General features: G+C 45.9%; 1 protein-coding gene across 1 annotated transcript; it reads left to right on the top strand.

Annotated features, from left to right (window-relative positions):
• The first annotated feature begins 2,960 nt into the window (after positions 1 to 2,960).
• On the top strand, positions 2,961 to 13,536 carry LOC147236836 (kinesin-like protein KIF11). Its single transcript, XM_086174645.1, has 27 exons — positions 2,961 to 3,033; positions 3,234 to 3,333; positions 7,112 to 7,241; positions 7,343 to 7,440; positions 7,531 to 7,609; positions 7,744 to 7,929; positions 8,080 to 8,204; positions 8,286 to 8,376; positions 8,466 to 8,611; positions 9,061 to 9,157; positions 9,235 to 9,330; positions 9,414 to 9,502; positions 9,593 to 9,680; positions 9,751 to 9,824; positions 9,909 to 10,023; positions 10,426 to 10,497; positions 10,610 to 10,745; positions 10,819 to 10,991; positions 11,074 to 11,199; positions 11,290 to 11,445; positions 11,608 to 11,747; positions 11,826 to 11,986; positions 12,077 to 12,195; positions 12,273 to 12,495; positions 12,580 to 12,743; positions 12,822 to 12,932; positions 13,010 to 13,536. The coding sequence occupies exons 2-27, from the start codon at positions 3,260 to 3,262 to the stop codon at positions 13,121 to 13,123; spliced, it is 3,183 nt and encodes a 1,060-aa protein (XP_086030771.1). The 5' UTR covers positions 2,961 to 3,033; positions 3,234 to 3,259; the 3' UTR covers positions 13,124 to 13,536.
• The last annotated feature ends 9,479 nt before the right edge of the window (positions 13,537 to 23,015 follow it).

The following is a 23,015-nucleotide window of genomic DNA, read 5'->3' as shown; positions in this document are numbered from 1 at the left end:
AATACAAAATTATAGTTATCTCTATGAGTTATGCACTGATTTAAGCGGTCCGACCCACATGACATCAACCTCTGCTAAGCTAGTTCTGGTCAGAGAAGACTGCCGAGGGAATAAGGAAGAAATCAAGATTTTAATTGCCTGTGTCTGTGTGTGTATGTGTGAGTGTGTGTGTGTGTGTGTGTGAGGAATGCTGCTGATGCATCAACCCCATTGGAGCCACATTCTTTACACCTCTGAAAATGTTTTATATGGTTGACAGCATGCATAGTGACTCCTGCTAAAGGTTCATACCTCATCAGCAATCCCCTCTCTCTCTCTCTCTCTCACACACACACACACACACAAAATTGATTGTGTTTTAAGTTGGAATTCTGTATTTTTCAGTTCCAAACACTGTGACTTCAACTTCTGTATCTTTTATATCAGGGATCGGCAACCCGCCGCTCTTCCATGCCTGTGGCCTTGGAAAATAAACAATAAGTATAAAATTTAAATTATACTTGATTTTTATTGATTTAAAAATGCCCGCACTAACCTACACCTTCTGGATTTGGCCAACCATCACGCACAGCTGGAATTTACAGGTTTCAAACCACCGCAGCTACAGATCATCGTTCGCTCCCGCAACGCAAGCGCGATACGACGCAAACCACGAATGATCAGTTTGCGTTGAAAAAAAGTGTTCAGAAGATCCTCAAATAACCCGTGGAAAAACACTCAACACAAAACTACTTTTCATCAAGTTGGAATGAAATATCCAAAATATCGACGTGGAAACATTTCATGGGCCTTAAAATCCGCGTAAAGGTGGCACCAGAGGGTCTCCCCAACTTCTTGCGAGTCAATTTTAAATAAAATAACTCCGCTCGCTTTGGATGTCGGAGTGATAGGAGTTCATTACATTTCACGAGTGAAAAACGCATTCTTGTGAGTTTGTTTCATTTAGCGAGCACTAGCTTAGTTTGTTGGTCGTTAGCAACATAGCAGCCCAGCGTTACGGTCCTTTAGCATGCTAACCTAGTTAGTGTTAGTGAACACTTTGTGGTAAAATGTGACGTTTACTATAAAAGTCAACTTTCTGTTTTTAATTTTGATAGCATTGCTGATGGGGAATTCTGCCTGTATGCCGCCAAAGCTTACTGTCCATGTGTTTGTATGTTTTTTCTCCTTTGTACATATCTTGTAAATTGTTTTTTTTTTATATTTCAGGAAATAAGACACAAAAAATTCAATTAAAGTTTTGCAGTGTGCTTTTCCCCCAGCTACATTTATTTAATTTATTTCGTTTATTTCAAGGAGAGCATCCATGATAATGCTTCGAGGTGCTTCGTATCAGATTTAATTTAAGCTAATTTCTTAGCTTAAGAACCATATCTACCTCAGCATCGTTGTTGATTGTTCTCTGAGACAAATTATTAATTTTTTTGTACTTTTTTTGCACTTTTTTGTACACCATGGGTATTCGAGTCACACTATTTCAATGTTCTGTGTGTATGAACATAGGGCCGTAATATAAAGTTGACTTTGACTTACATTTAAAGGGAAGCACAGACTCACCCCCTCCCGTTAAACAATTCTAGACTCCAAGACTAATTGTGTGGTTGTTACCATGGTTACCAAACATGGACCCCTTCACCTTCCAATCAATTCACATTTTGCACACCTGCTGTTAAAATAACAGGATGGAGAGACATTTACCATTCTTTACCATTTAAAATGGGCGTTCATTAAATGTAGATTTACAATAAGTCAATATTAAATTTAGAGATAAAACAGGGCTGAAAGGAAACCATCACAGAGATAAAGGAATCAGCCAAATTCAAATGCAAGATCAATTTGTCAGTAAATAGACTCCTCTATTAATTAAATACATTACTGGGTGGTTCTTCTGTCTCTTTCTATCCCACAGCCAGCCAATCACCTGCCTCCATCCAATCCACAATCAATCACTTGCTTCCATCTAGCCCTCACTGCTTCCAGCATACCTCTGCCCGTTCCCAGATCACAACGTCATCTGCAAATATCACGGTCCCTGACGATTCCTGTCCGACCTCGTCCGCGCACCTGTCGGTTATCACCGCAAACAAGAAGGGGCTTGAAGACGATCTCTGATGCACTCCCACCTCCAACTTTAACTCCTCCATCACACCTCACCACTGTCTCGAAGCATACATGTCCTGCACCACTCAAACAACCTTCTGTGCCACTCATGCAACCTCAGTTCCTCTCTTGGAATCAATGTTTGGCAATAATGTGAGCACTAAAGAATAACCCGCATAGTCTCAATAATCCAACTTTCATGTTAAACCATGAAACTTTCCTTCTGACTACTTTTTCCTTTTTTCCTTTACTATTTTTCTTCATACCCAATAGTATGCACTGCTTTGATTTCTATCTATCTATCTATCTATCTATCTATCTATCTATCTATCTATCTATCTATCTATCTATCTATCTATCTATCTATCTATCTATCTATCTATCTATCTATCTATCTATCTATCTATCTATGCCTGATGTTGTTGTTGTTGTCTGCTTTCTACTTATTCATGGATTTTTTATTTTTGTCCATCTCCTTATCTCCTGCCCTCTGCCTTGCTATTTGTATTTATACTCATATGTATTTCGTTTTTTTTTAATTATAACTGTTCCGCTGTTGTGACAAAGGAATTTCCCCTCTGGTGATAAATAAAGATGATCTTATCTTATCTATCGATCCTTATGGTGGAACAATGGCGCCGCCCAGTGGAGGCGCGGCGGCTCTCAGGGCATCTACTTCCCGTGATGCACCGCGCATGTGTTCCTTTATCACGTGATCCTTCCTGGCGAATGGTGCAGTTTGTTGAGCCCGCTGCTTCCATTTGATTGGTCGCGCGAAATTTTAAAGTAGTTTTTAAATAATTTAGCTCCTCTGTTGATTTCAGAGCGGGAGGAGTTTGAGAGCCTGTCATTGAAAGAACCGGAGTTGGGATTTACAGTTTTAAAAATATAAAGGAGGATTACGTTACATTTCACGAGTGAAAAGTGCGCCTGGTGAGTTTATTCCTAATAGCGGTTTGTTTCATTTAGAGAGTGCTAGCTCAGTTTATCGCTCGTTCGCAACTTAGCGGCGCACCGTTACATTCTTTTAGCATGCTAACCGAGTCCCGTGACTTAGCCGTGTTCCTACGTTTTGTCGGTTCTTCCTCTCCAAACGTCAAAATGTCACACTTTTTTCCTCTACACACCCCCAGCAGAGGTGAACGACATCTCTGCTGCCATGGCTTCGCACAGCCAGAGCGGAGCTAAGCGAGATGAAAAGGGGAGGAACATCCAGGTTGTGGTCAGATGCAGGTATGGAGACAGATGTATCTACCTTTGTGTGTGTGTGCTCTGTTTTTAAAGATGTGTCTCAAATATATTTTTTTAATTTCATTCTAATTACTTTTTATCTCAATGAGAAAATCCACGATTAACGTAAATGTCATATCCGAGGACATAGATGCTTTTTATCAGATTTAGCTGAAGCTACTTTCCTCCCGTTAGATGTATCAGTACCATACGACAAAATAAATACACAACGGAGTTTTCGGAGAAACAATGCAAATAGAAACACAATCAGTATTTTCAACTTGGAAGTTAACGGTTGTAATTCAGCAATATCTCCAAGTTGTGGTCTGCACATTTAAGAATTTTGTAACATTGAGCATCTTTAAGTCCTAGATCCGGGTCTTGCAATCAGTGACAGCACTGATAACTAAAAAAAAAACAACATTTTTTTTAACTTCACATTTAACGCTAGTGTAGTTTATCATGTTTTTTTATCCATCCGTCTTCTACCGCTAATCCTGCACTCAGGGTCACAGGAGATGCTGGAGTCTATCCCAGCTGTCATCGGGTGAGAGGCAGGGTTCAACCTGGACTGGTAGCCAGTCAATAGCAGGGCCACATACAAAGACAACATTCACATACAAAGACAACATTCACTCACTCATTCAGGGCAATTATGTTTATAGGATGTTTTTTTATGTTACTTTAAAACTCTTCTTGCTCTGTAAGTGGGATTTGCCACACATGCTAATTACAAATTTGGAAATGGCTTTTCTCTAAACCTCTAAAGCAGGGCTGTCAAACTCAAAGGGCCACATCAGCATCATGGTTGCCCTCAAAGGGCCACATGGAACGGTAACAGTATGAATGGAACTAAATGTAAAATAAATGTAACTACTCCTTAATGTTAGATATTCATTCACATCCAAAATGTTACATATGCATTTGCATAAATGTAAAAAATTATGTTTATGAGTTGCTCTGTTACAAAGCTAGCTTTCACTGCTGCAGTGTTTTTGGATGCAGCTTTCACAAACACATTCTGCCGCCATCATCTTTTAATTCTTGGACAAATTGTTGTTTTTCTGGAAGGCTGACCTTGGCATGTATAGCTCCGTGTTGGGTGTCAGAATGCCGACATAGATTGCACTCTTTGACAACTGACGCTGCCTCATAACACAAAAGACATACTGTTTTTTTTCTCCTTGAAGCACAAAAATGTAGCTGCCTTTCCATCTTTCTTGAAACATTCTTTCATCTGCATCAACTTTTCTCTTCCCGGACATTTAGGGATCATTTGTATTTCCCAATTCCACTTGTTGAAAATCGCATTGGCATGGAAGTACGGCGATCTACCGTACTGTTATTTCCAGAATCTAAGCCGCTACTTTTTTCACACACTTTGAACACTGTGGCAGAAACAATGATGTGGGTAATTTATGGATTTTTATGGGCTAATGAGCTTCATGCTGCCAAAAAAATTTAGCCTCGTCACATCAGACCAATGAGATTACTGTGCAATTCTGAGGCTGTTCTACTAGTGCATTAATAAGGTGTGAGCAGGTGTGTCCGGACCAAATACGGACTTTTAAAAGTGTCAGTTTATCAAGAAACACCATCGTGGACCGAGTTACGGAACGAGTGGGAAACCTGGAGACACAGCTGGCCGAAGAGACGCGCAGCTACATAGCTTTTTCATGAGCTCTTGATGAAAACACAAACAACACAGATACAGCGCAACTATCCGTTTTTATGAGCGGTGTTAAGATGGAGTTCTCTGTCACTGAGGAGCTGTTGAATGTCGGCGCCATGAATGTGAGCACAACGGGACGGGGCATTTTTAATGTGGAGAAAAAAAATGCATTTCTGGAGGAAAAGTTGATGGGATTGATTCCAGGCGGTGCACAGCCATGTGTGGAGGAAAAGCGGGCTCGGTTTGACGAATGAAGGAGAAAATATAAAAAAATAACTGTCACGTGCCTCTGATTATATATCATTGCATCATCCATAAAGAGGCTTTGTGCGGGAAGGTACTGGGAATGGATAATATTCTGACCACGGTCATGAAAACAGTGAACTTCATGCGGCCGCGTGGACTGAATCGCCATCAGTTCCGGCTGATCTTTTCAGGAGATGGGCTCGGAGCATGGAGACGTGCCGAATCATCCAGAAGTACGGTGGCTGAATAGGAGCAAAGTCATCATATGATTTTTTTGAGCTCGGAAGAAATTGCTCTTCTCATGCAGAGTGAAGGAAAACCCTTGTCTGAAGTGTCAGATCCAAACTGGCTGTGTGACTTTGCGATGTTATACGACATAACCGAGCATCTTGCCCAACTGAATCAGAAGCTGCAGGGACACAAACAAGTCATCAGGCAGATGTGCGACATGATCACCGCTTTCCAGCGTAAAGCTGACCTATGGACGTACCAGTCTAATCACGACAGTCTTGCTCACTTTCCTGTTTGTCAGAGCATCTCAGCCTTGTTTTCCGGCACTTTTATATGTACTCAGTTGGCAAGCAAACTGAGCCGGTGAGTTTGATTGGTGCTTCTCTGACTTGACAGCACTTTGGCTTTTCCATCTTTACCAATCCATTCACCACCAACATCTGCACAGCAGCCCAACACCTTCAGATGGAGTTCTTTGAGCTTCAAAGCAATGGTTTCATGGTTTGTTGCAATCCAGGACTTTTACCGTCTACTGTCCCCTGGTTTGATGCCACGGCTTCGACTTCATGCTGCCCGTGTCCCGTCTGTCCATACAGATGATGAGATGAGAACAACTTTATTTATCCCGAAGGAAATAGTTGTGCCAGAGTTTCAAGTAAAAAAACATAACAGTAATAGATAATAGTAGAAAGGAGGAAGAATAAGAATACAATGAAATATGACTTGTCTTAACTGTTAACTGTAACTGTTCAGATATGTGCTTCCTTTATGAATCTTAACAAAAACAAGCACAGATCATGCGTCACGGATGCTAACCTCCATGCTGTTCTACAGATTGCCTCAGCACAAGACCTAAAACCAGACACTGACACACTGCTCACTGAAAAACTGTCAGACATCTGACTAAAAAACTTGACCAGTATAGTTGTGAATTGAGAAAACCCTGATTTTGTTACACTACTTGAAACTACTTTATATGTATAACAACATATTTAGTGTTTACAGGTTTATGCAGACAAATCTGCAGCCATTTTTTTGTAAAAAAAAATCTACCACATGTATTCTTAGTGGCTCTAATTGTTGGTTGTACAAATTCTGTTATTCTGCCCCTCTCAATTGTGATAAAGGTTTTGAATAAAGTTAATGTCATAACGAGTGTTGGATTTTTCTTTTTTTCTTTATTCACTTGGATAGTTTGATCATTGATTAATGGAGTAAAGTGGGTTTCTTAACCTGACAATTTAAAAGGATTTATGTTGTAACAGCGCAATGAGTATAAATCTCATTGTCATTACATTTATGCAAGTGCATATATGACATTTTGGATTGGAATGAGTTATAAATTCAGAGTTATTTAACATGGAGTAGTTACATTGATCTAACATTACATTTTTCCATTCATACTGTTTCTGTTACATGTGGCCCTTTGAGAGCAACCATCATGCTGATGTGGCCTCAGTGAAAATGAGTTTGACAGCCCTGCCCTAAACTGTCCAGATGTGTGAATGAGAGTGAGTGGTTGTACGTCTCCATCCGCGGCCCTGTGGCTGCGTGGCGACGGGTCCAGGGTGAACATCACCTCTCGCCCGCCGGCGGCGTGGATGGTATGGATGATGAATGTCGTGTCCTCAGGCCTTTCAACACGATGGAGCGCAAGTCCTCCTACGGGGTCATCGACTGCGACCAGGGGAGGAAGGAGGTGCTCGTGAAGACGGGGGGCGTCGGCGAGAAGGCGTCTCGGAAGACCTACACATTTGACATGGTAAGTGTACGCACAGCCCTCTGAGTTTCGGTCAATCTGGGTGTGTGTGTGTGTGTGCGTTGTCACAAACACTATTTTTGTTTTTTTTTTTCGCCTGCCAGGTCTTTGGTCCGGCCGCCAAGCAAATCGAGGTGTACCGCAGCGTGTTGTGTCCCATCCTGGACGAAGTCATCATGGGATACAACTGCACAGTTTTTGCGTAAGTTCTCGCTCCGAAGGTCGGATGTGTGATCTCAGTTCTTACGTGGAACATCATGGAGAGAGAATTCCCCTTCCTATGTGTCGTCAGCTACGGTCAGACCGGAACCGGAAAGACCTTCACGATGGAGGGCGAGCGAACCCCAGACGAGCAGTTCACTTGGGAGCAGGTGAGTCCAGTCCCTCTGGATTTAAGGTGGCTCCACCTGTGGTCGCACAGTAGATGGTTTCTCTTCATGTATGTTCATGTCGTTGTCACTTCCTTCTTAGTCAGGGGGGATTCAAAGTCTCTCTCTCTCTCCAGGACCCCCTGGCCGGCATCATCCCCCGAACGCTGCACCAGATCTTCGAGAAGCTCTCCGAGAACGGCACGGAGTTCTCCGTCAAGGTCTCCCTGCTGGAGATCTACAACGAGGAGCTGTTCGACCTGCTCAGCCCCAACGAGGACGTCGGCGAGCGGCTGCAGCTCTTCGACGACCCGCGCAACAAGGTCAGCTCGCGCCGCAGATCTCCGCCGCAGATCTCCTCTGTCTCGCTCTGGATCTCCTGTGTCACCTCGAGTCCGCATCCGGCCTCGGGATGCCCGTTGTCGGCCGTCCGTGTCTTGGTGCTGACCTTGGTGTGTGTTTGCGTGTTGCAGCGCGGCGTGGTGGTGAAGGGCCTGGAGGAAATTACCGTTCACAACAAGGACGAGGTCTATCAGATCCTGGAGAGGGGAGCTGCCAAGAGGAAGACGGCTTCCACGCTCATGAACGCCTACTCCAGGTAAGCGGGGGACGCTTGCTACCCAGAGCCGGAGGCAGAGGGACCTCCGAGACGCTCAGTGTTTTCGTTCTCTCTTCGTAGCCGCTCCCACTCGGTGTTCTCGGTCACGATTCACATGAAGGAGATCACCCTGGACGGAGAGGAGCTGGTGAAGATCGGCAAACTCAATCTGGTAATCAGTCTCTCAGTAGTGGAGGGGTGAACATCTAGAATTCAGTGTGTGTGGACGCAGTCTCACCCGTTCGTCACACCCCAAACCAGGTGGACCTCGCCGGCAGCGAGAACATCGGGCGCTCCGGCGCCGTGGACAAACGGGCCCGCGAGGCCGGGAACATCAACCAGTCCCTGCTGACGCTGGGCAGAGTGATCACCGCTCTGGTGGAGAAAAGGCCCCACGTCCCGTACAGGTGGGGGGTCCGTCCTCTCTGCATGCAGTACTAGTGAATGACCACTGGGGGGCCGTGTTCCATCACCTGGATTGTCATTAAGATAAGATAAGATAAGATAAGAACAACTTTATTAATCCCAAAGGAAATTGTTGTGCCAGAGTTACAGAAAATATAACAGTAATAAATAATAAAAAGAAAGAGGCAGAATTATAAATAAAAATAAACTATAAACTATAAGTGTCTCAGTGAAACTATAAAGTTTCGTAGTAAACAAGTGATAAAACTATAAGTGTCTTAGTAACAAGTGAGGTAAGGAGTGCACAATAGTATGATAAAATGAAAAATTGTAGTGTAGCTGTTATGAAATGAAATATTGCACAGTTCTGAATATTGCACATTACTAATCATTGCTGCTTTTTAGCAGCCTGTGCTCAGACCGCATCAAATAACCCGTTGTCTTGGAACAGAGAGTCGAAGCTGACCCGGATCCTGCAGGACTCTCTGGGGGGTCGGACGAAAACCTCCATCATCGCCACCGTGTCGCCGTCCTCCAGCAACCTCGAGGTAGACCCTTGTTTCTCGGGCAGGTTGGCGGCTCCAGCGGCGCTCGCTCACGTCTTTCTCTTTCTCTCTCGCCGCAGGAGACGCTGAGCACGCTGGAGTACGCCAGCAGAGCCAAGAACATCATGAACAAACCGGAGGTCAACCAGAAGCTCACCAAGAGGACCCTCATCAAGGTGGAGGGACGGCGGGGATCCGACTCATGAAGGTTCTGTCGGGCGAGACCCGCGTTCTGACTGTCTCCTCCTCCTCCGCTCAGGAATACACAGAGGAGATAGAGCGTCTGAAGCGCGACCTGGCCGCCACCAGGGACAAGAACGGGGTGTACCTGTCCTCGGAGAACTACACGTGGGTCACGTGACCGGCAGATTCAAGGCGCCGTCAACCCGCAGGCTCCGGTGGCGCGGGCCGCCTCTAAACCTGCGACGTGTCTTTCAGGCACATGATGGGTCAGATCAGCGGCCACGACGAGCAGATCGCCGAGTACACCGATCGGATCGCCGCCATGGAGGAGGAGCTCAAGAAGGTATGGGAGCCCCGGCCCTCATCCACCCCACGTGGGAACTCCAGACACCGACCGTCCCGTCTCCCCGCAGGTGAGCGAGCTGTTCGTGGACAGCAGGAGCCGACTGGAGCAGTGCGCCGCGGACCTGGAGGAGAAGCAGCAAAGGTGAGGCCGGTGGCGCCGACCGCCTCCTCCTTTTTTGTTTCGTTTTGTTCTTTCACTTGAAATGACGGCATCCATCCATCTCAGGCTGGAGGAGACGAGCAGGGACCTGCACGAAACCAGAGAGAAGCTGCTGCAGGAGGAGTTCGTCAGCTCGGAGCTCCACTCGGCCCAGGAGAGCCTCTACAACACGGCCACGCAGGTAAACGCCGACCATGATGTTGGCACGACAAGCACACTCACCGGGTATTTGCAGAGCCTCCACGAAACCACAAACTAATACCGTGTCTACCGCCTATACACCCCTTTGTCCACCAGATTTCCTTTTACGGTTTTGTCAAAGCTCATCTGTTAGTCTTTGATTCAGTCTTTGCAGTGATGTAACACATGGCTGATATTGTCCTAAACCCTAAAACTAGGCAAAGACTGAGCCATGACTGTCAGACCAGCAGCTTACATAACAACAAAGATGACTGGAACGCCGCCACGACTCTTGAGATTTCCTCACGACTGCCAGTTTTAAGTCTGCAAATGGAAAATCGTGAGGTGTAAGCCGACGTGAGACGGAAGCTTGACCCCTTCTCTCTCCTCCCTGTGTGTGCAGCTGCTGAGCACGGTGGATGCCAGCACCAGCGACGTCTCAGGCCTCCACAGCAAGCTGGACAGGAAGACCAAGGTGTCTGATCAAAATTGAAACCCGAACCAGGCGTCAGTCAGCTGGGTGTGTGGGTTCTGGACCCGACGTGCCGCTCCAACACTCAACTAGCGCCCGACTGTCCTTTTCCCAGGTGGAGCAGCACAACAGCCAGATCCAGCAGAGCTTTGCCGAGCGCATGGACCAGGCGTTGGGCGCCATGCAGCACAGCGTCCAGCAGCAGGAAGCGCACCACCGCAACATGCTGAGCGGCTACTCCCAGGCCGTCGGTACGAGAGCGTCTGTGCCCGCTGGAGCGGTCGGTCGGTTGTGAGAAAGGAGCCTAACGCTCCGTCCTTTCAGATGGCTTCCTCTCCATGAACGAAGTGGCGCTGAGGGGAGCGCTGGGTAGTCTGGAGTCCTTCGTGGGCGGGGTCGGGCAGCTGGTGGCGGCCGGCGTGGCTCGCTGTCGGGAGAAGGTTCGGCAGCAGCGGTCGCTGTGTCTGCAGGACAAGGAGCGTCTGCTGGAGCTGCTGGTGAGCCTCGCGCAGCTGATGTGTGTCTATCAAGCTTCAACATCTCGCTCTTTTTAACATGCGCCCCATCTTTCACCGCTAGGAGGAGCATCAGCGCGACATGGAGGAGGTGCTGGTAGGTCAGACCCTGGCGGGGCTCCCGGTCGTGAGGGAGCTGAGTCAAACGCTGGGAGCGGCGGTGGAGGCGCAGCGAGACCTGGCCGACAAGGTTCGTACACCTCCGGTCTGCGTGGCCCGGGGATCTCCGGGGTCACGGATCCGTTTTGATGGTGTCTTCGTCATTGGTCCCTCCGGCCAGGTGGAGGCGATGAAGGACATGGGTGCGTTCTTCATCGGCTTGGCACGGGACCTGGCGGCGCTGCGCGAAAACGCTTCCCGCGGCCTGGGCTCCCTGCTGGAAGAACGCGACAGGCTGGAGGACGCCATCCGCCGGGCGCAGGAGCGACAGCAGGCGGTGAGAGTGCTCGTCTTTTCCCCCGTGCGCTGAACGTACTGAAAGTGAAATATCGAGAGGTGGGACCCCGATGCGGAGGGTCTCCCTGACTGCATGCTTCAGGAGGTTGTTGTTGCCATAGTTACCTGATCGTCGCCTAAGGGCCGCTGCTGCTTCTTTCAGGGCATGAAGCAGACCATCCAGTGCCTGCAGGACCAGCTGAACCTGCTGGCCCTGGAGACCCAGAAGGACTATGCCGACCTGTGCTCGGCCTCTGCGGCGCTGGGCGCCCCCCTGCGGGACCTCCAGGGGAGCATCGAGAGGTCAGCTGCCGAACTTTAGCCCCCAACCTGTTACAGTAACCCCTTGACAGCTCAAATGCCGTGTCTCCTTGTCTGCAGCGGCTGCAATGCGGCAGAACTCCAGGCTTCAGCGCAGGCGGACCTCCTCTCCTCCGCCTCCTCCTCCCTCGCCGTCTCGCTGCGGCTCAACGCCGACAACAGCCGGGAAACGCTGGAAGAGCTGGCCAGCTGCTGCACCCACCTGCACGGCTCCGTGTCTGGTAGGAGCCCCCGTCAGGAACCTCCTGACGTTCACCAACTCCCTGGTGAACGTCAGCAGGTGTGTGAGACCGTGTACTTGTGACCCGCAGGTCTGGTGGAGCGTGACCTCCGGTGGAGCTCCAGGACCAGGGAGCACGCCGAGAAGCAAGCCCAGGAACGCCTCTCCTTTTTGGGGGAGCTCTCCACTGAGGCGGGGGCCCAGCAAGAGGTTACATTACTTTGTTTTTTTGTTGGTTTGTTTTTTGGGAGGAGGTTTAAAGGCTTCCTCCACCCGCCTCTCCCCAGGGTGTGCAGACACACTGCGCCACGCAGCTCCAGGCGGTGGAGAAGGAGCTCACGAACCAGCAGGATGAGCTGCAGCAGGCACTGGCGGGGCTGCAGAGCCGAACCTCCGCCGATCGGGCGGCTCTGGACCGGCGGACGGCCGAGATCCGGTCCCGCCTGGACGGGAGCCGGCGGCTGGTCAGCGGCTTCCTGATGGAGGAGCTTCAGCAGGACGTCCCTACAGGTCAGTGCCCGAACCCACGCTCTCCTCGGAGCCCCCGAGTGAAGACGCCGTCTGAGAAGGTCTCCTCCTGTCCCCGTTCCCCAGGCGCGACCCCGCAGCGGCGGGAGTACGTTTACCCCCGGCAGATGGAGAAGTCACGGAGCCGGGGCGAGCTCCTGGAGAGCCTGAAGAAGCAGCAGGAGGAGCTGCAGGCCGCCTTGGTGGAAGAGGAAGAGGAGGAGCTGGAGGAGGAGGACGGCCACAGCCAGGTGGGTCGCGTACGTCTGGTATCTTCTGCAAATGTGCAGTGTGCGTTTCTCACCTTGCCCTCCCGGCTCGTGGCCCAGGACTCTCTGGAGGAGGAGCTGAGCACCTGCAACCAAAGCGTGGCCACGGAGCCGTCCTTCATCGACGAGAACCTGGTGTTTAACGAGAGCAAGCGGCTGCCCTTCTTTAAGGTGGGCGACGGCCTCCGAAACGTGTAGCATCAAAACCCCTTCAGCCTCACGTGACGAGTTGTTCTTGCTCCCCGCAGAAGAAGAAGGGAGGAAAGAAGGAGGCGCGGGTCCACGGCCGGCAGAAAGCTGCAGAGAAGGAAGCGGCGTCGACGCCACAGAAATCCAGGCTGCCGCTTCGCTGCCAGAACTGAAGCCCCATTCAGGGAAAGAAATCTGTGTCTATGTGTGTGTGTGTGTGTGTGTGTGTGTGTGTCTTTGTGTGTGTGTGTGTTATCCTCTGGGTGTTTTTTTTTTTACACCAAGGTAAAAAAGTGTTACCTAATACATCCATGATTTTAAGTGTTGAATAAAAAAAAATGGTATGTGCATGTGGGGAAAAAAAACATGTCTTTCAAAGAGCTGTGGTGTGAGAAGGAAGGATTGCGGAGACAAAGGTTGGTTCTATCTTTCTCAAACACCAACAACTGGTGAACTTCCAGGGGTGGATTATGTTTTAGCTCCCCAGGTACAAAGGTTCGCAGGAAACAGCGCCTTGAACGGGGCCCGGAAACAATAGTGATGGGAATTCCGGGTCTTTTTAGAGAACCGGCTCTTTCGGCTCCCAAACGGCTCTTCAGATTTTTTTTGTTGCTATAATCGATATATTACCAATAATAATGTAACATTATGCACAAAATGAATTAAGAATTAATAAACAAATGTATTATACTACTATATTATAATAGCCTTTATTTTTTTTTCACTCTACAACGAACTTTTAACTCATTTAAACTTTTAACTCTTTTATACGAAGCAACTTTAAAGTCAAGCAACGCAGACTCCCTGAAAAACACATGACACAAGAAAATGTAAATTAAAAATAGTCGCTTTTCAGTTCAACCACAAATAAACTATGAAATACAAGGATAAACTTTTTTGTACGTAACATTTAAAGTGATTTAAACACAGGATCCCCGAAAAACACACGAAATATAAATTAAAATATTTACAGATCTACAAAAAATAAATTGTGAAATAAAAAACAATTTTAGCTTTTTATACACTCAACACATGTAAAATCAAACAACACAGAATCCCTGAAAAAATGCAAAATTATAAAACAAATTAAAAATATGAACTCTTCAGTGCTACAAATAAACTATAAAAATACAAGAACTTTTAACTATTCACAATTCAACTTTTAACCAATTTAGACTGAAACAACACAGAGCCTTTGAAAAACACGCAAAAATATACAAATTGAAATGTGTAACAGTGACATGTGTAACCTTAAAAGATCAGCATTCACTACTTGCTGTCGATATTTCGTCACCGAACACGCCACGCCCAGTAGAAACCATGTGAGCTTCAAGTGACAAAACCACCACCCCCCCCCCCCCCCGATCTCTCAGGAAGCCGGCTCGCTCGCCTGAACGGTCGTTCCCAGACGAGTTGTTGGTAAGTCGGCGCGTTCCTGGAGTTCAACATGGAGAAAGAAACAGCCTTCTGGTTCTTCTCGCTGCTTTTAGCGGCGCCTCAGTGTTTCTCCTTCACCGTCAAGTCGCTGTACTTCAAGGAAGGAGCGGAGCTGCGGCTGAATCCGTCCATCTCAGAGGAGATCTGGGACATCACCTGGAAGCTGGACGGGAACTTGGTGTGCGAGTGGGTGAAAGAAAAACCGGATTTGGTTTGCTATCGGAGCTTTAAGGGCCGGACGACCTTAAATATCAGTTCTGGGGAGCTGGAAATCAGGAATGCCACAAAATTCGACGCTGGGATCTTCACACTGGAGTTCAACCGCTGGGCACTTCAGGATCAATACAGGGTCCAGATGATCGAGGAGGTACCGAAGCCCACGGTGAGCATCGATCCACCATCCTGTGGTTCTAAATCGGAGAAATGCACCTTGAGCTGCGACGGAAACACTGAGAATGTGGGACCTGTCAGCTACCTGTGGAGACTGGGAGATGATGAGTGGGATATTGACAGGAAAGAGATCACCGTCTACAACGGCAACATCATCCAGAAGGCTGAGAAGTTCTCCTGCAGGCTGAAGAACCCAGTCAGTCAGAAATGGAGCAACCCCTTGCAGAACCCTTTATTCCTTCCACCTCCATATTGGGTGGTGGCTTTAGGTTTGGGTTTGATCTGCGTTTCTGTTTTGGTTGTTTTAGCAATCAAGGGACGGAGATCCATCCACGAACGGATCAGTAGATGTTTCAGAAGAAAGACTGCGAAGGAAAATGGTTTAGAAGGTCCTCAAGTACCCCTGAAGGAAGGAGAACCGCTTCCAAACCCCGCATAGACTCTGTTTGACGTAGTAACAGACGCTTCCTTTTGTATATCACAGCATTTGTGTGTGTGTGTGCATGTGTGTGTGTGTGTCTGTGTGTGTGTGTGACATAACGTGAGGAAACAGAACACACTCTTTCCTGGCCGCTCACAAACGCTTACCTCCATCTTCAGTCTGGCTTCCAGGTCTCCTCCCCATAGCTCCACTGTGTGTTTCATCAGCTTCATTCCTCCGCTACAGGCCGCTGGAGGCTCAGTGACGGCGGCCCCGTCCCATTCACCGACGCACACACACACACATTTTACTTTTTTTAGAATAGGAAATATCCACAGAGAGGTCAGGAGAGTTTTCAGCGGAAGGTCTGCGCGGGTAAACACACTCACACACACACTTTTTCTAAATACGAGAAGGACTCAAGAAGATGTTCAGTATTTTCTTGGACGGGAACTTTCAACACAGCTCCTTTTTATTTGCAGATTAATTTCATGAATGCAACACACTCGTTGTTGTTTTATATCCAGCATGAAGGTTAAAAGTAGCACATCTTTCTGGACTTGTTCCTGTTCGAAGTTGGAACCACAGTAACCATCTTCACTTGACGCGTCTAAAGGGTTTTGTGGCTTTTGGAGGTTAAAGATTTTAAAATAACTACACATTTAGTTAAAGGCCAAGATTGTTTGTGCGTGTTAGTGTTTTCTCCCTGCATTTCTATTTGTTTTTTTTTTTTACAAAGAAAAGGCTCAGTTTGTTCTTCTCAGGGGAACCGGAGCGGATGTGTTGTTGCCAGATTGGTGGTGTTTTCGTATTTCTTCTTCTTTTCTCCAGGTCACTCCTGTAACTGAGATGTTTATATCAATGGGGGTTTTACCTGGTTGGATCAATTAAATGATTAAATGAAAAAAACTTCATGGGCTCATCGACGTGTTTCTTGTTCAGCATGTTTTGGTTTCCCAAGTTTGGCGTCTTTTTTTCCAGATCTTCAGAAAGATCTTCTGCTTCTTCTCGCTGCTTTTAGCGGCGCCTCAGTGTTTCTCCTTCACCGTCACGTCGCTGTACTTCAAGGAAGGAGCGGAGCTGCGGCTGAATCCGTCCATCTCAGAGGAGATCTGGGCCATTGGATGGTTGATGGACGTGAACTTGGTGTGCGAGTGGGTGAAAGACAAACCTGATTTGGTTTGTTATCGGAGCTTTAAGGGCCGGACGACCTTGAACCTCAGTTCTGGGGAGCTGGAAATCAGGAATGCCACTAAAGAAGACGCTGGGAACTTCACACTGGAGTTCAGCCGCCGGGCTCTTCAGGACCAATACAGGGTCCAGATGATTGAGGAGGTACCGAAGCCCACGGTGAGCATCGATCCACCATCCTGTGGTCCTAAATCGGAGAAATGCACCTTGAGCTGCGACGCAAACACTGAGAATGTGGGACCTGTCAGCTACCTGTGGAGACTGGGAGATGTTCAACTGGAGAATGATACAAAAGACATCACCTTCTCCAACGGCAACATCATCCAGAAGGCTGAGAAGTTCTCCTGCAGGCTGAAGAACCCAGTCAGTCAGAAATGGAGCGACCCCTTGCAGAACCCTTTATTCCTTCAATTTCCATATTGGGTTTTGGTGTTGGTGGGGTTGGTGGTTTTGTGTTTGGTTGTTTTCGCAATTTGGAAATGAAAATATTTCCACCAAAAAATCAGCACATGTTTGAGTGGAAGGACTGTGAGGGAAAATAGTCCTGAAGCAACCCGGACGGAAGGAGAACCGCTCAGTAACCCAGGCGAGTCTGAACTGGACAGACTTTGACCTCGTAGCACAGAAGAGACGACCTGTTTGGACCTCATGTCTCTCCTCAGGGAGAAGGACTGTTGCGTTTAAGTTTGCAGCTTCTTCGTTTTCCATGTTTCGGAAGGAATTCACAAGTTTGCCTTGTTTGAATCGTCTTTTATTTTCTTCTTCACAGCTCCGGGAATCAACATCGGTTAGCCATGGGACATGTACAGTACAGAGTGAGGGAAAAATTCCCGCCAGCACCGCTATACCAAAAAAGAACACTGATGTAGAAGTTAACGTCAAGTTAGCTGAACAGTCGCGAAAAACTAAAACAAGTCCCAAACCTTGTCATAAAGTGCCATACATTTCCTGAGAGTAGATACAAATAAAACATATGTATACTAGAATCTAAACTCAAATAAAACTAATGAGATCACCTATCTCAACACCCCCTCTTGATCTCAACATCCAAAAAAAAAAACTTTGGACATTTTAATTTCCAAAGAACCACTTTTTGAATTTTTCTATTTTTACCTTTGTCATGGGTTTTGTCAAGATGTCTGCCAACACGTCCTCTGATGGACAATAGATAAGATTTATTTTACCCTCACTGAGTGCTTCACGAATGAAATGATATTTTACATCAATGTGTTTTGACCTTTGTCTGTTTACAGGATTCTTACTCAGTGCGATGGCCCCCTGATTGTCTCCGTAGATTGTTGTGCAACTGTACATTTTGTTGTCCATACCGTTTAACAGTTGAGACAGGTACATGTTTTCTTGTGCGGTGGTGGCTAGGCCGATGTATTCAGCCTCACATGTTGACAGAGCCACTGTGGGCTGTTTCCTTGACTTCCATGCAATGGCTGGGCCTTGTTTTGTTAAACTGAAACAGTAGCCTGTAGTGCTACTTCTGTCTTCGACAGATGATGCCCAGTCTGAATCACTGTAAGCTATCAGGTTCAAATCCTCCTTATTTTTCTTGAAACTTAGTTCATAATCAGCTGTCCCCTTCTAATACCTCAGGACATGTTTTGCAGCTACTAAGTTTTCTCCTTTTGGCATTGCCAGATTCTGTGATAGTTTGCTCACTATCCAGCTGATATCAGGTCTGGTGCAAGTCATGGCATGAATAAGACTGCCTACAATCTCACGATATTCTTTGGGGTCGACAGGTTCACTTTGCTCATTTTCATCAGCTACAGGGATGCCCTCTAATTTTTGCTCACTTGGAGTAGATCTTGCTTTACATTCTGACATTCCAAATCTCTCTAGCATTTTTAGGATGTACTTTGTCTGGTTCATTTTGATTTCATCCCCCTTTTGTTCAAATTGTATGCCCAAAAAATATGATAGTTTCCCCAGGCCTTTCATGTTGAACTTGAATTTCATGTTCTGTTTAAATGTGCTGAGTGCATCATTGCTGCTTGCGGCAATAATTAAATCATCTACCCAAATTATTACAATGATTGTGTCACCATTTTCCGTCTGTTTTCTGTACACACAGTGGTCAGAGAGATTTCTCACAAAGTTGTCCTGTTCTAAATGGTCATTAAGGAGTTCATACCAGTTTCTTCCTGATTGTTTCAGGCCATAAAGAGATTTCTTTAATCTATACACTAGTTTCTCTCCTGTTTCTGACATCATTTCAAACCCTTCTGGTTGTTCCAAGAAAATCTCCTCATGTATAGGAGCATGTAAATATGCCGTCTTAACATCCATCTGATGGACAATGAGGTTATTTTGTACGGCTATCTGCATTAGTACCCGCACTGATGTAATGTTAGCTGTCGGTGCAAAAGTTTCACAGTAGTCTATGCCTTCTGTTTGATTGTAACCCTTAGCTACATATCTCGCCTTAAATATTTGTCCTCCTTCAGCATTTTCTTTAAGGGCAAATACCCATTTTCCTCCAATTACTTTTCTCCCTTCAGGTAAAGTTGTCAGTTCAAATGTGTCATTCTGTTTAAGCGAGTCAATCTCTTCCCTCATGGCACAATTCCAGCCGGGTGCCAGTGGTGACTTCAGTGCTTCACTATAATTCTGTGGGACTCCACACACAGTCCTGTAACAGTAATCAATAGTTGTATGGTTTTTATCATTGTTAATATAGTCTGTCTGATAATCCTCTAAATACCTTGGAACGACCCTTTTTCGTCTAGGATAGCGACTGGTTTGATTATATCTGTGTTTTATGTCTGACCTCGTCTCTTTTTCATTTTGGACATTTTCTGCTGTTTCTTCGTCATGCGACACATCTGCGTTAGTACTCTCATCCTCATTCTGTATATGGTTGTCTGTTTTATTTTCACTTTGTGACACATCAATACTGGTTTCATCTGTAGATTCTGTGCCTTCATATCCCTGGATTTCTGTCTCATAATCATCAGTTTGTGTTTGTTGTTCAATTCTTCCCTTTTTGATAAATTTCACCAGTCTCTGTTTTGACACTTTTTCTGTAAGTGGATTATAGACCAGGTATGAAGGGCTTTTCTTACTGTATCCCACAAATATTCCTCTTTCACATCTGGGATCCAATTTCTTAGTGTCATGTTTGTATGCATAACACTCAGTTCCGAATATCCACATTTTTGAAAGATTTGGCTTTCTCCCTGTTAACATGAAGTATGGGGTATTTTTGTGTCTGTCATTGTAACATCTATTTCGAATATGAGCAGCGGTCTGGACAGCATAAGGCCACAAAACCTTTGGTAATCCTTTTTCTATTAGCATACACCTTGCCATTTCAAAAAGGGTCCTCCATTGTCTTTCTGCTGTCCCATTTTGATGGGGAGAGTATGGGGATGATGTTTCATGTCTTATGCCTTTCTCCCTTAGAAGAGATTGAAAAGCATTTCCTGTGTATTCAGTCCCGTTGTCTGACCTGATACATTTGACACGACCATACGCTGCGCTGTCAGCAAGGAACTTCTCTGTTGCTAATGTAGCTTCACTCTTGTATTTGAGAAAATATACAAATACTGCCCCTGAATAATCATCTGTGAATGAAATGACATACTTATGCCCTTCTTGACCAGCTGGTTCAATCGGGCCTGATAAGTCAGTGTGTACCATTTTTAGGGGTGCATCAGCTTTTGCATCCGCTTGCCTGTTTCTGCTATTTGTGAATTTTCCCTCTGTGCATACGTTACAGTCTACCTTGGTCTGACCTGTAATCTTCATACCCTCTACTAAGTTTGGTCATTTTAATACATCTTTTACATTGCAGTGTCCCATAATTTCATGCCATGTTTTGACATCACAAGTTAAGTTTACTTTATCTCTGGACATCATGTCATTTACTGTATCATCATAAAGTTGTTGATAATTTACCGTTCTTATGTAGTAGAGTCTGTCACATTCCTCAATGCTGAAAATGTTTCCTTCTTTGGTTATGAGTCTGTTCTCTCCTTCTTTGAATATCACGCTGGCTCCATCAGCTGTGGCTGCCTTCACCGATATGAAGTCCTGAGGATATGATGGGATGAATAAGGCTCCCCTTAAGGTTACCAGGACAGGTTTTCCTTCAATGTCCTGGAGTAACACTTCTGCATCACCTCTTTTTAGTGCCACTTTGTTTCTTCTGGTCCCGTCTGCTAGCTCCATGTAATGTTTGTTTGGGTTGAAAAACTCATCAAATCTTATGAATTTGTCTTCTTGTGTTATGATGTGTGATGTAGCGCCACAGTCTACCATCAGTCCATTTTTTCTGATATTTTCCGGAGGGACTTTTTGACTGACCTTGAATACAAAAGTTTGCTCATCTTCCTTATCTTTGTCTTGGACGTCTGTGTTTTGTTTGACCGAGTCTTCTTTGGGCTTGGATTTTCTTCTGCATGTCTCGTCGGTGTGGGTTGTGCTTCTGTGATAGCTGCACCATTTTGGCCTGATTTTTGGTGACAAGCTTTTGCCATATGGCCACGGTTTCCACATCCATAGCAGATCACGGTTGACATGTCCACTTTCATTACATTGTCTGATTTGGTTTTGCTGTCAAACTTTTCAGTCTCTTCATAACTTCTTAGTTTACTCTTGAACTGAATAAACGTCATTTCTTCACTGCTCTGAGTTACGTGAATGACGAAGGGCTTGTACGGTTCTGGAAGCCCTTTCATAACCATAGCGATCATCAGCTCATCACTTATCACCTGTTTTGTGTTTCTCAGAGCGGTGACTGCCTTTTCTGCTCTGATAATGTAATCTGTTATTGTTTCGTCGGGTTCCTTCTCGAGTGAGCATAGTTCCACCCGAAATAATTCTGGGCTTCCACTGGCTGGCGTAATGATCCCGTAATATTTTCAAAGCTTTTCGACCGTCATCCGCGGCTTCCCTCATTACCAATGATAGACTTTTATCATCGAGGAACTGGATAAGCTCAGCGTAGCATTCTGCATTTTTATCTGGGTCGGGCTCAACAGTTGAAAGTATTGTCTCTTTCAAACCTTCGAGTCGCATGTGTCCCAGAAACTTTACTTCCCAAAGCTCGTAGTTGTTTTCGTCTCCATCGAAAACCAAACGTTGCCATCTTCCTCCTTTTGTTCGTAGCCTGGGCCCATAACCTGTTGCGTTTAAGTTTACAGCTTCTTCGTTTTCCATGTTTCGGAAGGAATTCACAAGTTTGCCTTGTTTGAATCGTCTTTTATTTTCTTCTTCACAGCTCCGGGAATCAACATCGGTTAGCCATGGGACATGTACAGTACAGAGTGAGGGAAAAAATTCCCGCCAGCACCGCTATACCAAAAAAAGAACACTGACGTAGAAGTTAACGTCAAGTTTGCTGAACAGTCGCGAAAAACTAAAACAAGTCCCAAACCTTGTCATAAAGTGCCATACATTTCCTGAGAGTAGATACAAATAAAACATATGTATACTAGAATCTAAACTCAAATAAAACTAATGAGATCACCTATCTCAACACAAGCTCTTTCAGTTTCCCCTCAGAAAAGACACGAACATTCTACATGTTTTTATGTCGATGTTACAAAATCAACATGCTCTAAATTTAGAATTACACTTAAAAAAACAACTGAGCTGCAGATGTTTGAGGTGTGCTGGTGGCCATGGTGAAGAACAAGGGAGATGTTGTCCAGCATGTTTATGTATTACCCGGTTTGCAGTCATGTTTCAGGAAGTGTTTTTGTTCATTGTCGAAATTATCTGGCAACACCGCTGTCAGACTGAGGAGGATGACGTCATGTGGTGCCGCCTCCTCTGGAGTTGTGCGCATGCGCCAGCCAGCACGCTTGCGCTCCTCCACTGTTTAAATGTATTTGTTGTTTTATTTCCATGTGCCCGTCCTTCTTGAGGCGAGCGCTTTCAGTTTCCCCTCAGAAAAGACACGACGAACATTCTACATGTTTTTATGTCAACATTACAAAATCAACATCCTCTTCAAATTTAGAATTTCCGGTACGTTTCAAAAACAAGGTGTGCTGGTGGCCATGGTGAAGAACAAGGGAGATGTTCTTCGGAGGAATGAAGCTGATGAGACACACAGTGGAGCTATCGGAAGTAGTTATGGAAGCCAGACTGAAGACAGACAAACAGGTGGAAGCCTGTTTCCTCACCTTCCGTCACACACCTGCAGGTCACACTCTCACCGCTAGAGAGCGCTGTAGCCCTCATCGGTCACGACACACGCTGATGTATGAGTGTGTGTGTGTGCGTGTGTGTTAAAGACTGCTTTTTTCCGATGCAATCTATACACACGGTTTGTCTGGAACTGTTCCTTTGCATCCTCAGAGCGATGGGCTCGTGGAACGATTGAACAGAAAAAACAGCTCTGCATCCTCACTGCAGAACATCAGTGTGACCGTGAGATATCACCTCCCTCTCATGTTACTGATTGAATACTGTGAAGTGATAAGTTCTTATCACTTGAACCCCTGCGCCTCTCACCGGTGCATAGAAACATTTTCATGAGAGAATGAGAATGAGAACAACTTTATTTATCCTGAAGGAAATTGTTGTGCCAGAGTTTAAAGCAAAAACATAACAGGAATAGATAATAGTAGGATGAAGGAAGAATAAGAAATACAATGAAATAT

This window comes from Fistularia commersonii, chromosome 2, assembly GCF_037954325.1.
Source record: "Fistularia commersonii isolate RoL2024-O1a breed Wild chromosome 2, RoL_Fcom_v1.0, whole genome shotgun sequence".
Lineage (NCBI taxonomy): Eukaryota > Metazoa > Chordata > Actinopteri > Syngnathiformes > Fistulariidae > Fistularia > Fistularia commersonii.
Note: the sequence above shows the minus strand (reverse complement) of the source record. Positions and strands in the feature narration are given on the sequence as shown.